The sequence below is a fragment of the Natator depressus genome, chromosome 1 (genome assembly GCF_965152275.1).
Source record: "Natator depressus isolate rNatDep1 chromosome 1, rNatDep2.hap1, whole genome shotgun sequence".
Lineage (NCBI taxonomy): Eukaryota > Metazoa > Chordata > Testudines > Cheloniidae > Natator > Natator depressus.
Window position 1 is genome coordinate 157,945,654 of NC_134234.1, and position 12,418 is coordinate 157,958,071.

The 12,418-nt window shown below is 40.4% G+C and overlaps 1 protein-coding gene across 1 annotated transcript in view; it reads right to left on the reverse strand.

Annotated features, from left to right (window-relative positions):
• Positions 1-7,361: 7,361 nt before the first annotated feature.
• The window catches only part of B3GALT5 (beta-1,3-galactosyltransferase 5), a 106,928-nt gene continuing 101,871 nt past the window's right edge, over positions 7,362-12,418 (reverse strand). Inside the window, exon 10 of the mRNA XM_074969795.1 lies at positions 7,362-9,074. Within this exon, the coding sequence (XP_074825896.1) occupies positions 8,979-9,074 (96 nt within the window). The 3' untranslated portion in view covers positions 7,362-8,978. The remainder of the gene's footprint in view (positions 9,075-12,418) is intronic.

Genomic DNA, 12,418 nt, shown 5'->3' on the forward strand with positions numbered 1-12,418 from the left:
AAATGCCAGTTCTAAGCCCGGGGAAGGAGTCATGGCTGAGGTAATGAAACTAAAAGAATGATAATAGATTTATTACTTAAATTGTTGATTATGCCAATTGACCTTTCAGTCAGATCTTTAAACCATCATAAAGTTTGCTTGCTCCTTGACAGGGAAAAATCATATCCCAGTGCTAGCAATTATATTTATTTGAGAACTGTGTTTGCAAAGCAGAAAACAGAGCTAGAGGAGCAAGCTGAGTTCAATGAACTATTACCTCTGAGCTCTGCAGCCCCAGCTGACTCTCTGTGCGAAACTGCAGCTTATGATACCATATATGCATAGAAGGGGGAAATATAGTAAGTGCACTTTAGGACCTTTCATATAAATTACTATAATTATAGCCACTTTAGTCATTGCTTTGGATTATCATGGGCAGTGACCCACCAGCATGTGAGAAGAGTGCTGCAGAGCAAGAGAACTATAAAGAGGATGGAAGTCTAAATGTATTACCTTTCAGATGCAGTTATTCTAGCTCCATTATAATAACCGTTCATTGTGTAAAACAAGAGTGGAAAAGTATGCTTGGTGTCTGTTAAGCAATTCTTATCCAGCTGTAAAATTAACAAATACAAGCAGGTGCATATCTCAGTAGTGTAACATTGGTAATTGTAGCTCCTGGGATCTTCTTACAGTTTCTGTTCTAGGGCACCCCTAACGACCTCAGAATGCATCTGCTGTTAATTCTATCTTCCTTCACCCCGTGGAAAGGGATCAACTGATGAATTTAAGGAGTCTAAGGTTTATTAATTATGAAGTTGCTGAGTATAGTGGTATAAGAGGGTGGGAAAAAACTGAGTTTGGTGGACAACCTATCGATACCCATTAGAAGTTCTTCATTAATTATTTCTGACTGAGCTCATTGTGATAAATGAACAGCCTCTGCAAAGCAGGGCAAAACTTGTCAGCAGCCTGGTCAATGAGGGTCAAGTGATATAGATTTAATTACTCATGCTTATTATTTCTGTAATTGCTGTGTGCAGCACTTTGCAGCCCTGTAGGAAGACCAGACGCCTGCTCCGAGTGCTTACACTCTGACAGATAACATACTGAGAAGGGACAATAGACCAAGGCTGGAGGGAAAGAGGAGAAGCATCAGCAAACAAGGGATAAGGGAACACTGCTCTAGAAAGGGGCATTTTTATAAGGACCCACATGCTTATGGATGCATAGTTCCGAGAAAGGCTCAAGGAGCCTGATCAGCAGAAGGACATAATTGCAGTCCCTGTCCTTCCTGGAGCACAGAGACTGCTTCCTGCAAGCATCCCTAGGAAACACACTATATTAAGCTGGGAACTAGTGGGCCATGATTCTTCTACCCCTTCTGCATTGACCCAAAAGAGCTGGCCCAGTGCACCAGAGGAGGCTTGTTGCAACCTGGAAAGGTATAGCATCAGGCCTGTGCTACCACTGTGTTCTGGAGAACTCCAGGAGGAATTCTTGAGGCAGAATTGCACAAAGGTTATGCAGCTCCACACCACATCGGTTTGGGGCTGTGCTTAAATAGCATGAAAAAGCCTAAATTAATTCAGTTTCCATATGCTGATAGGAGCTCTTTGTAGATATATGCAACCATGGGGGAAACTTTAAAAGATGGATCCAGATCATTAGTTTATGGGATTTCCAAAAAGCAAGCTTTAAACCTGTTACAAAAACTGACCTTTTCATTATCTTCCTTGGGGCTTGAAAATTCTATGCACCCATTCACCAGTCACTGTTTTATGAAGCAAATGCCAGTTATATGCGTCTAATAGTTACTCAGAAAGAGACAGATCCAAAGTCCACCGAAGTAAATTGAAAGAAATTCATTGACGTTAATGAGATTTGAATCAAGCCCAAAATCTGGGTTCGTGTTCATGAAACAAAAATCATTCTGTGGAATCTCCACAACCGCCAGCTGAATCTACCATGTCTGAATTAAATGCAATGAAATTTTGTATTTCAGTTACTTATTTCTTCCTCCACCCTCCCTTCCATAACCTCCACTTCCTGTGGTATGGTTGTGAGTAATAAATGTAAATAATCTTTATATGTTTGAAAGCATTGAAAAGTGTCAATCTTGGGTGCAGTCTATTTTGGCCCAATCTTGTAATATCTGTAAATTCAACCAGCTTATATCTATTTAAATTATTTTTCAGTATGAACAGTTTTACTCAGTGTGGTAGATTTTCAAAGGTACAAATGGCTCTTATGCACGTGCATGATTTTGAAAATCTACCTGATGTGACTAGATCTATACCAGCCTTTGAGCTACATCCTGCTGCTCTTATTCACTCTAAACTTCCACTGAAGTCAATAAAGGGGTTTGTGTGAACAAAAGGAGCAGGATCTGGCCCTTTGCTGTGTCCTGAAATGAGTATGAGATTATAAATTCTTCTCACATTGAGTTTACATAATGCAACATGGAGTGTCATACACTTTTAAGGCTTCTAAAGGCAAAATGTATTCAGTGAACTCTGTGTTGTGTTTAAATTACTGAGGTTGCTCAGTACATTATGTTCAGGTGATAGTTTTCCTATGGCTTTCACTCAAACATTTGTTGCCTTGGCAACTAAGTGCTGTGGTAAAGCACTATCTCACCCTTTCAACTCTCCTGCAACAATTCAACTGGAGCCTCAATACCCTGAAGCTCTTCATCAGGTGTAACTCTTACAAAGACAAGGTGTATGTGTATAAAGACTTTCACTAGCTGACTTCTGTTTAAACTATGCATTTGATCATCAAGTACCATACACCCCATTTCATAAATGTTTGAGACTAAGTATAGCTGAAAGCTCTATGCCATCTTCTTAGGGGGGGAATAAATATTTAGTCAATAAGGTGAATACTTTTTGTGGGCAATGCTGAGTGTTTGCATCTGTTACTTCTACCCAGCCCACTCAAATGTGAGATGCTTTCTTGTTGTAAAGAGAAACCGCTGCATGAAGTCAAGGCTATTTTTAAATAGCTAGGACTAGGTGGGTTCAGGTAGCTTATTCCTAGTACCCTGTGAAATACAAAACTGAAGGAGACAACTTTAAGAAACCTTACTCTGGAATGAAATACTATATGTCCATGAAGTACTTCTTTCCAGGCCTACGCGTAACGAATTCAAATCAGAACACTTAATAATGGAATATGGAGTGGTTTTACTATATCAGGCAGTAGTAGTGTTTGTGAACAACATAATAAGTAGATAGGGGCAGAATAAGAAAACATCACTGAAGTCTTAATCATAAAATCAACTTCTACATGTATAAGAGATCTGTGTCTCCATAAAGTGCCTCAAATGCTACATGTTTTACACTTTTTGAGGGATAAAAATCCTCACTGGATAGTACACAACTTGCAAGAGAACCTAAAAGAGTAGAAGTTAAGGATCACACTCAGTTTATGTGAGACGTCTGAGAAAAATACATCTGGTAAGAAAATCTACCAATGTTAGGGTGGCCAGATGCCCATTTTTTTACCGGAAAGTCCGGTCAAAAAAGGGACTTGACAGTGTCCAGTCAGCTCTACTGACCGAACACCCAAAGTCCGGTTAGTGTGGGCGGGGGAGATAGGGAGGCGCTGAGTCATCACCTGCACCAGCCCCTACTCAGCCAAGCTGTCTTCTACCTGCATCGGGCAGCTGCAGCTCCTAGCCCCAGCAAAGCAGGCGAGTCCCTCCTGACCCAGGTGGAGGGGTGGGAAGGGAAAAGCAGCAAGCAATGGGGGGAGAGGAGAAGAGAAGTGGATGGGGGGAGCCTTGGGGAAAGAGGCAGGGCCTCGGGGTGGGGGGTGAAGGGGCAGGGCAAGGGAGGTTTCAGCACGCCTGCTGGAGTGTCCAGTTTTTAATTACAACAAAGAAAACAGATGGAGTCTGTCAGCGCACATTTTGTGATTGCACTACACAGTTCTGAAAAAGTCCATTTTTTTAGTTTGTGACATTTACAATACCATGTAAACATCATGTTATGTAGGCATAATGTATATCGCTGTGCCCTGTCTTCTATTATAGAATGAAAAGAAAAGTGAAGAATCTGATGCTGGGGATGGCTGTCTTTTTAGGGCTGGCACTCAGTGAAATCAATGAAAGGGTTCCTTTGTATCACTCATTTGCTATAAATGGAGAGACTCTTGTAACTCTGCTGCTGGGGAAGCCCTTGGCAGACATGGGCTGATTCTTGTTCCCCTCTCTCTGCAGACCTTAGTGCAGGGTAGGCATGTTGAGGTGGCGAGGGGAGTGATTGGAGCACACTGTGCTCTGTCCCCTCCTGGCAAATGGTCCATAGGGTTCCCATAGTCAGCTGCTGGAGTTTAGAACAGCGCCTCAGGCTGAGTTAATCCGCACCAGTGATAAGAGCCAGGCAGAGAATAAGGGAGCCATAATTGGCTGTCTAACAGCACCTCCTCTCTGACGTGTCCAGAATAAACGACACAACAGACCAGTTGGTCCTATATAGATTAATAGATTCTAAGGTCAGAAGGGACCCTTGCAATCATCTAGTCCAGTGGTTCTCAACTCTGGTCCACCGCTTGTTCAGGGAAAGCCCCTGGTGGGCCGAGCTGGTTTGTTTACCTGCCACGTCCACACGTTCGGCCGATTGCAGCGCCCACTGGCCGCAGTTTGCCGCTCCAGGCCAATGGAGGCTGCAGAAAGCGGCACGGGCCAAGGGATTAGACTAGACTAGAACCACTGATCTAGTCTGACCGCCTATATGGCCCAGGCCACAGAACTTCCCCAAAATACCATGCACCATACATCAAGTAAAAACTTGAACTTCCTTGGAGGAAAGGCACCATATAATTGTGAAAATATTCTTAGTCTTATATCTTGTAGTAGAACAATAGAATCCACATGTTCTTCACTATTGTGCATAGCAGTGCACTCTTTGGTTAATACAGTAGATTACAGATTAGTAGGAAAAAAGGTAAAAATACAGTTTGAAAGTCCTTCAATTATGATATAAAAAGCATTTATACTTCAGCCATTCCCTGCTGCCCCACACTGTAGGTCACAGCAGTAGGGTTTTTAAAAAACTGTAAATGAATTAAAAGCATTTTTAAACAATAGTACTAGAGATGACCTTCTCCTTCCCTTCATCCCATCATCTGGGGTTGAGTCATCCTGCAAATATCCACAATCTTTGTCTGCCTGAGGCAGCACTAAGGTCCACCTGCTTACCATCTTCTTTGATGCAGTCTATCCATCTCTTCCTCAACTTTTCTCTGAGTCTCTTTCCTACCACCCTCTCTTGCCATGCTAGCTTCACCAGGTCTTCTTCATTCATCCTTTGTGTGTGTCTAAACTAGTGAAGTCGCACTTCCTGGATTTTGTCAGCCACATCATGGACTTCGACTTTCCCTTTGTGTAACTCTCTTTACTGAGTGAAGACATCTTACCTGTAGGTGATGCAGCTGCTGTCTCTTTATTCTCCATGCTTCTGTACCATATAGCATGGCGGGACACACCATAGTTGGGATTTCAGTCTCAGTAGCACGTGCTTCCCATACACAACACCTGAGATATTATTTCGCACTCTTCCAGCACTCCCCAGTCTGGACTGTATCTCACGCTCAAGGTCTCCGTCTTCTGTAACCCAGCCACCAAGGTACTTGAACTGATCAGTCTGGTTTAGTCGTACTCCATTAATCTCTATATCCAGTTTCCCTGTGGTGCCTCTACTGACCCACATGACCTCAATCTAAGTCATGTTCATTTTCATCCCAGGGCTGTTTAGCTGGTCATACCACTGATTTATTATTTCTTCTACATCTTCTTTTGAGGATGCCCTTACTGCTATGTCATCTGCATATAGCAGCTTCTCACTTTATTTCCATTGGGATCTTCCTGCTGATTTGGTCTATCAATATGATAAACAGAAGTGGATTGGGGGCCATTCCTGATGCAGTCCGACTTTTACTTCAAAGGGGCTTGTTATTCCAAAGCATGTTTGGATCACTGTTTTAAGTGATCAATACAGGGGATTCACCATAGTTATTAAATCCTCACACACTCCAGATTGCCTCAGCACTGGTGTGAGCCTCCTTCGATCAGCTTTATCATATGCCTTTTCTAGGTCTATAAATGCTCACAAACTTTTATCATAGTGGTACGCTAACCATTTCTCTATCACTTTCCAAATTACAGACGTGGCATCTGTGGTTCCTCGTCCTTTCCTAAAGCTGAACTGTTCTTGTTCAAGAAGGGGTTCCACCATTCTCCTAATCCTAGAATCCAAGATCGTTCCCCTCTATTTGGCATTGGTGAGGCCTCATCTGGAGTACTGTGTCCAGTTTTGGGCCCCATACTACAAGAAGGATGTGGAAAAATTGGAAAACGTCCAGCGGAGGGCAACAAAAATGATTAGGGGCTGGAGCACATGACTTATGAGAAGAGGCTGAGGGAACTGGGATTATTTAGTCTACAGAAGAGAAGAATGAGAGAGAATTTGATAGCTACTTTCAACTACCTGAAAGGGGGTTCCAAAGAGGATGGATCTAAACTGTTCTCAGTGGTAGCAGATGACAGAACAAGGAGTAATGGTCTCAAGTTGCAATGGGGGAGGTTTAGGTTGGATATTAGGAAAAACTTTTTCACTAGGAGGGTGGTGAAGCACTGGAATGCGTTAGCTAGGGAGGTGGTGGAATCTCCTTCCTTAGAGGTTTTTAAGGTCAGGCTTGACAAAGCCCTGGCTGGGATGATTTAGTTGGGGATTGGTCTTGCTTTGAGCAGGAGATTGGACTAGATGACCTCCTGAGGTCCCTTCCAACCCTGTTATTCTATGATTCTATGTATTCCAGTATCTTTATAGATGAGACAGTAACTTTATACCATGATAGTTTCTGCATTCATGGATGCCTTCTTTCTCATGTATTGGGACCAACACAGACTTGAACTACAGTTGACCAAAAAGTGTAATTTCCATCCTGCATGAGATCTGGAAATTTGGTTTTGTCCCAGATTGGAGTTGAAAAGTCAAAATCTTGGAATTTTGTAGAAAATGAAAACATTCCAAAAATATTTTATTTCAACCTCAAAATGTTTCTTTTCAGCTTTTATGTTACATAATGATATAATATTCAAAATGAGAAAGATGAAACATTTTGACTTTATTGAAATGAAACATTTTGATAATTGCCATTGAAACTGTCTACCATGCAGCTGTTTTCCCATGAAACTTTTTGTGTTTTGTCATATCAACATTTTCTAGTGGAGAACCTGAACTGGTCTAATGTCATAATTTCTATTCCACGGAAACTTCTGACATTTCAAAATTTCCTTTCACTGGAACAAAAAATCAAAATTTCCCGTGAACTGAAAATTCTGAACTTTATTGTTTCAGAAATATCAAAATGACCATATCAAAGTGCTTTTTTGAGTGTTTTATATATTATATTAAGATAATATAAAAGTCTAAACATTACAGTTGAAATGAGGTTCTTCTACCTTATCAAAACAAAATGTCTGATAATTTTTCATCAAATCAGCATTTTCTGTTCTGTTTGAAATTTTTCAACCAGCTCTAACTGGATGTGTCAAAATATGAATTGGCCTCAGCATTTGATCTGACTGACAGTAAAATGCTACTAATAATGCAGAATCTGGATTCAGTAGTCACAATGTAATGAAATCGAAAATACTCAGAGTGCAAAACAAAATTTTCCCACAATTCAGGATCTGGATTTATTCTCTTTGTTGCATAGAATATCATTGTAGAGATAACTGTGGTGTCATCACTTCTTTCCAACATTCAAAAGAACTGGTCCTTATGTAATATCAATATATAAATTACAGGATAACTTAGAAAGTTATGAGTATATGGCAGCTAGAGCTGGTTAGAAAATGTTTTTTTTCCCATGGAAAATTTTAACTTTTTGGTGAAAAATCATAAACTGAAAAGTTTCCGCTGAAAATTGAAAAAGTTTCAGCCCATAATTTTTGGCTGAAAACCAAAACTTTCTACTTGGTAATGACACTTCAGTGCCTCATGTGAGGTGTAGTTCAGGTGCATCATGCCCCCATTCTCCTCTATAGGCCAAGCTCTGATGTCAGACTACATCTCCCATGATGCACCACAGTCTCCCATCTTGATGAGCCACTGTGATGCATCATGAGAGAATCTGGCCAGAGTAAGCCAAGAGAGATGTCTGGCTAGAGAACTCAGCATAGAACTCAGAGAAATAACACATCCAAACTTCAGCTCTCATGAGGCATTGCCACATGAATTCTGAATCAACATTTTTCATTTTTCAGCTGACATATTCTGGTTTTTCAATCAAAAACAGATTTTTTCATGCTTTTATGTGTTTGCTTTTTTGACAAAGAGTTGAATTTTTCTTTAGAAAACAGTCACATTTTGCAAAAAAATTTTAGTCGACAACCTAATTTTTAGTATAAATCAGTTTTGATTGAAAATCCTCAACCAGCCCTATTGAAAATCTTAGCTCATATTAGGAAATAAGAAATGGAAAAGTTTTGTTGATGATGGAGCTTGAGAGGATTGGAAAGTATAAATTAAGTAATATAAAAGCGACATTACACTAACCAGCAGTAGATTTTGCTGTTCTGGACTAATAAATCTCCAGCTTATATAGTCACTGATCTTTCAGTTGGATCAAGGTGAGCAAACCTTTGTGCCCACTTGGAGCCTTACTGATGTCCATGGGACTCCACTGAATGGCCCCTTGCCCTTGGGAAATCCCCTGGGAGTCAGTGGAGCTCTACAGGGTGCACCTGCCTGGATCCTACTACAGGATCAGAGTCATGATTTGTATACAGAATTTTATTGAAAATGTTATGTTAAAGTCAAGATTGTTAGTGTCTCTTGGTAAAAATTGTTCATTATATGAAAAATAAATAAATCTATGGTTCTGTTTTCAAATATAAGTGAAATTATGGTGATCTTTCTATGTTGCAGGAAGTCATCCAAAGGTATAAATTTCAGTGATACAGGAACCTCAAAGAGCAGTAATTCCTATACAAGTGTCACATTTCTGATTTTCCTTGGGTTGACTGGATAATCAGTAGGTCTTCGAGGTGATACTCTGTTCTGCTGCACCTTATAAGGTACCTATGGATAATTAACAAACAATTACATATTAGATTATATCAGAATGAAATCCATCAAGTGTCCCACTCAAAACCCAAGTATAAAGTAAAACAGGATTGGGAAGAAAGAAAACACTTATGTAAGTTTCACATGTGACACACTAATTGTAGGACTGACAACTCTGGCATTTGTTAATTAATCATTTGCAGTCTGAAAGCTGCTAGTACACCCTTGTAACCTGTACCCCTTTCAGCAAAAGACTGTTGGAATACCTCTTCTCTGATCTTTTTTACTGAAACTATTCAACAAGCTGAAATACAAGTAGGACTTCTGGCATTGTTCTCTTAATACTAAAATTAAAAATATTAAACATGTCAACCAAAGGGAAGCAATATTTTAGCAGTAGGTTGCCTGACTTTGAAGTGTTGATTTAGGGTGGAATTTTCAAAAGCCATTGGCCTACCTCTGCTCCCATCGTAGGCAATGGGAATTTTACAATTGATCGCAGTGGGGCCAGTGTTAGGTCTACGCTGAGCACTTTTGGAAATCCTCCCCTAGAAGATTTGTGGTTAGTATAACGACTTACATCCTTAATTACGTATGAGTCTGTGCAAAATATCATATGAAAGAGAAAAGATAAGGTAGAATAAGATTCAAAATCCTCAGCTACTGCAACCAAGAAATATATACTTCAGATTGTTAAACCTCAAAAAAATACAGAGGTTTAAGAAAAATAGTTACTTACTAAGGAGATCCATGGACAAGAAATTACTGCAAAATTACAATTGTGCAACTTCACAAATGTAGTTTCACAATTGTAAACCAGCAGGGAATTATAGCCAACGACCCAGGTCCTCGACTATGGCTGAGGAGCATACAGTGCAAATCAGGACAGGTGGGACAAAAAAAGTTGGCTTTGGGCTCCCCAAACCTGGGACAATCTGTGTGCCAGTATAGTCCCCAGTGTGACTAGCAATGATTGACTCATAATAGGCCTGACTGTAAGTCCACTGAAGTCAATGGGAGGCTCTCCATTCACTTCAGTGGGGCTTTGGATCATACCCAGGATGAGAAAGCTGGATCTCAGCTACTGAATAGTCTTCCTGTGGTTTGCTTGAGTCTAAAGTGTAAGTGCATGAAATCTGTGTTCTCTTGGTATTCTGCCTGTATTTAACATCTTAAATAATGCATCTGGTACATATGAATTATTTAATAGGTCATAGAAGGAAATGTTAGGTAACAAATGTGGACAATATTGCTCCAGTATATAGCTTCGCATTTAATGGCTCCCGACACCTCAAAGAAAACCACAGGATAAATATAATTATTCCAGGAACATGTCATAAGACAGCTGTCTTCTGTTTCAAACATGAGTCTGTTTCTTTTTTCTTCTGCATCACTGAAACATAAGTAAGTTGCCAAATTTACCCACGTTATTAACTATTTATTTCAACGGAGAGTGAGCAGTACTTTCAGAAGTGACCAGGTGGTCCATCTCTCCTTATGAGACCATCTCAGGGACCTTTCTGCTGGTCCCTGCTGATCTTAGCCTCTTGCAATTTAGCAACAGTCTGAGGACTTTGCCTATCTCCCTCACCAGAGTCATTGCTCACTTGTAATTTCCAGAGCACAGGGGATCTTTCCTTTGGTCTGTGGTACCTATGAGGAGAATAGCTGATAGCAATTGTTCAGATTATGGCCAAACAATATTGGGCATTTCTTGATACTTCAGTTATAGGTATGGTCATTGTGTCAGACCATCTGAGACAAGTCACATAAATAAAAGTGCAGGATCGCTACCTGCAGAAAAATGTACAGATTTATAAAAGAAATGGTGCAGATATCAGCTGAAAAAATCAGAAGGCAAATGTTATGTTTGCAGAAAGCAGCCACCTGCTTCTCGGATATTCTGGACTGCCCATCTAATGTAAATCATATTGAAAAGATTAAACTAAAGGTAGGGAGCTTCGGTCTGTTTGTTTTGTTGCACTTAATAACCATGAAGTCTCAAATAGAGACAGAACAGAAATGCATAGTTCAGAACTGGCTCTGAACTTTCCCAACATATGGGATTTTTTAAAATCTGATGTTTAGCAAAGTGTAGATCCATGACATTTCCATAGATGTGTTGCACCAAAATATTTCACTGTGTTTGACTTTATTAAAAAAGTCAATTGCACCAAATACTACTGTAGTGTTATTGTAAGATATAGGGTTTGGGACCATTACTAGACAATGCCATGGTAGGGTCAGTTTTTGCTAGTGGTGGTGGTTGTTTTAATAAGGGTGAACTGACAGAGGCAGTCTTGAATAATGTTATGGCCAGATTGCCCTGGTACTAGGGCTTGTAGATAGGGAAGGGGAAGGGGAGTCTTCTGTTGCCTTGGAAATCCCATCCAAAGGTATGGACAATTGCAGTTCCCCCCTCTCCACCCAGAAAGGGCTGGGCCACTGCAGGCACTATAGAAAGGGATTATGCCCCTAAACGTATAACAGGCCTGCTTCACTACTGCCCTGCATCTTGTCTATACATTTACACCAGTTCCAAGTGAATGAAAAGTGTGTATAAAAGGCTATCACCCTGCTCTGGTTGTTTTACACCCACACTGCACTGGTATAAATGCCTACACGAGGTGCAGTGAATTAGGCCCAGTGTCTGCGAGATCCCTCTGCAGCCATGCAGCTCTACTCAGACTGTGGCTAATTGATACCATCTAGCCCCTGGCAATTTAGCTTTCCCTAATGAAGATTTTAAAAGATCAGATGCATTATACGGTTTCATACGTGAAATTCAAATACTTAGGAGCACGATAGTAACTTCTTGATTTCAATCATTGTGTTATGGATGCCATGCCCTCAGCTTGGTTTGATTCCAAGCTTTTTCTTCTTTGGAATAATTCAGCACATATGTGTTTCCATTCTTTACAGGATCCCTCTCGGACCTCATGAAGATTAATGGCTTCATTGTCAATTATATCTAATGTGCTGGCGGGGGGGGAAGAAGTAGCAACAGTAAGGCATGATTCATTTATTGAAGTATCTGATGCTGTGTTATCAATGTTCTTAGATGGTCACAATGATCCCCTCTGCCATATATGAAGCAAAATGGAAGCATTCCTTCTTCATAGCTTTAAATCTCCCTGCAGTCATAGCATGAAATTCTTTATCCGTTGACAATTGTCAGTAAAAAGCTTAAAACCTCACATGCTGATTTTTTCAACTGCCCTCAAGGTTATTGAAAGCATAAAGCCTTTCTTATCACATTGGCTTGGTTGGGAGGAACTGGATACCCAATCAATCTTTCTGTCTACTACAGCTCTTCAGCCACACAAAAGGAAGTAGTAGTTCATGGATGAAGCTAAGGA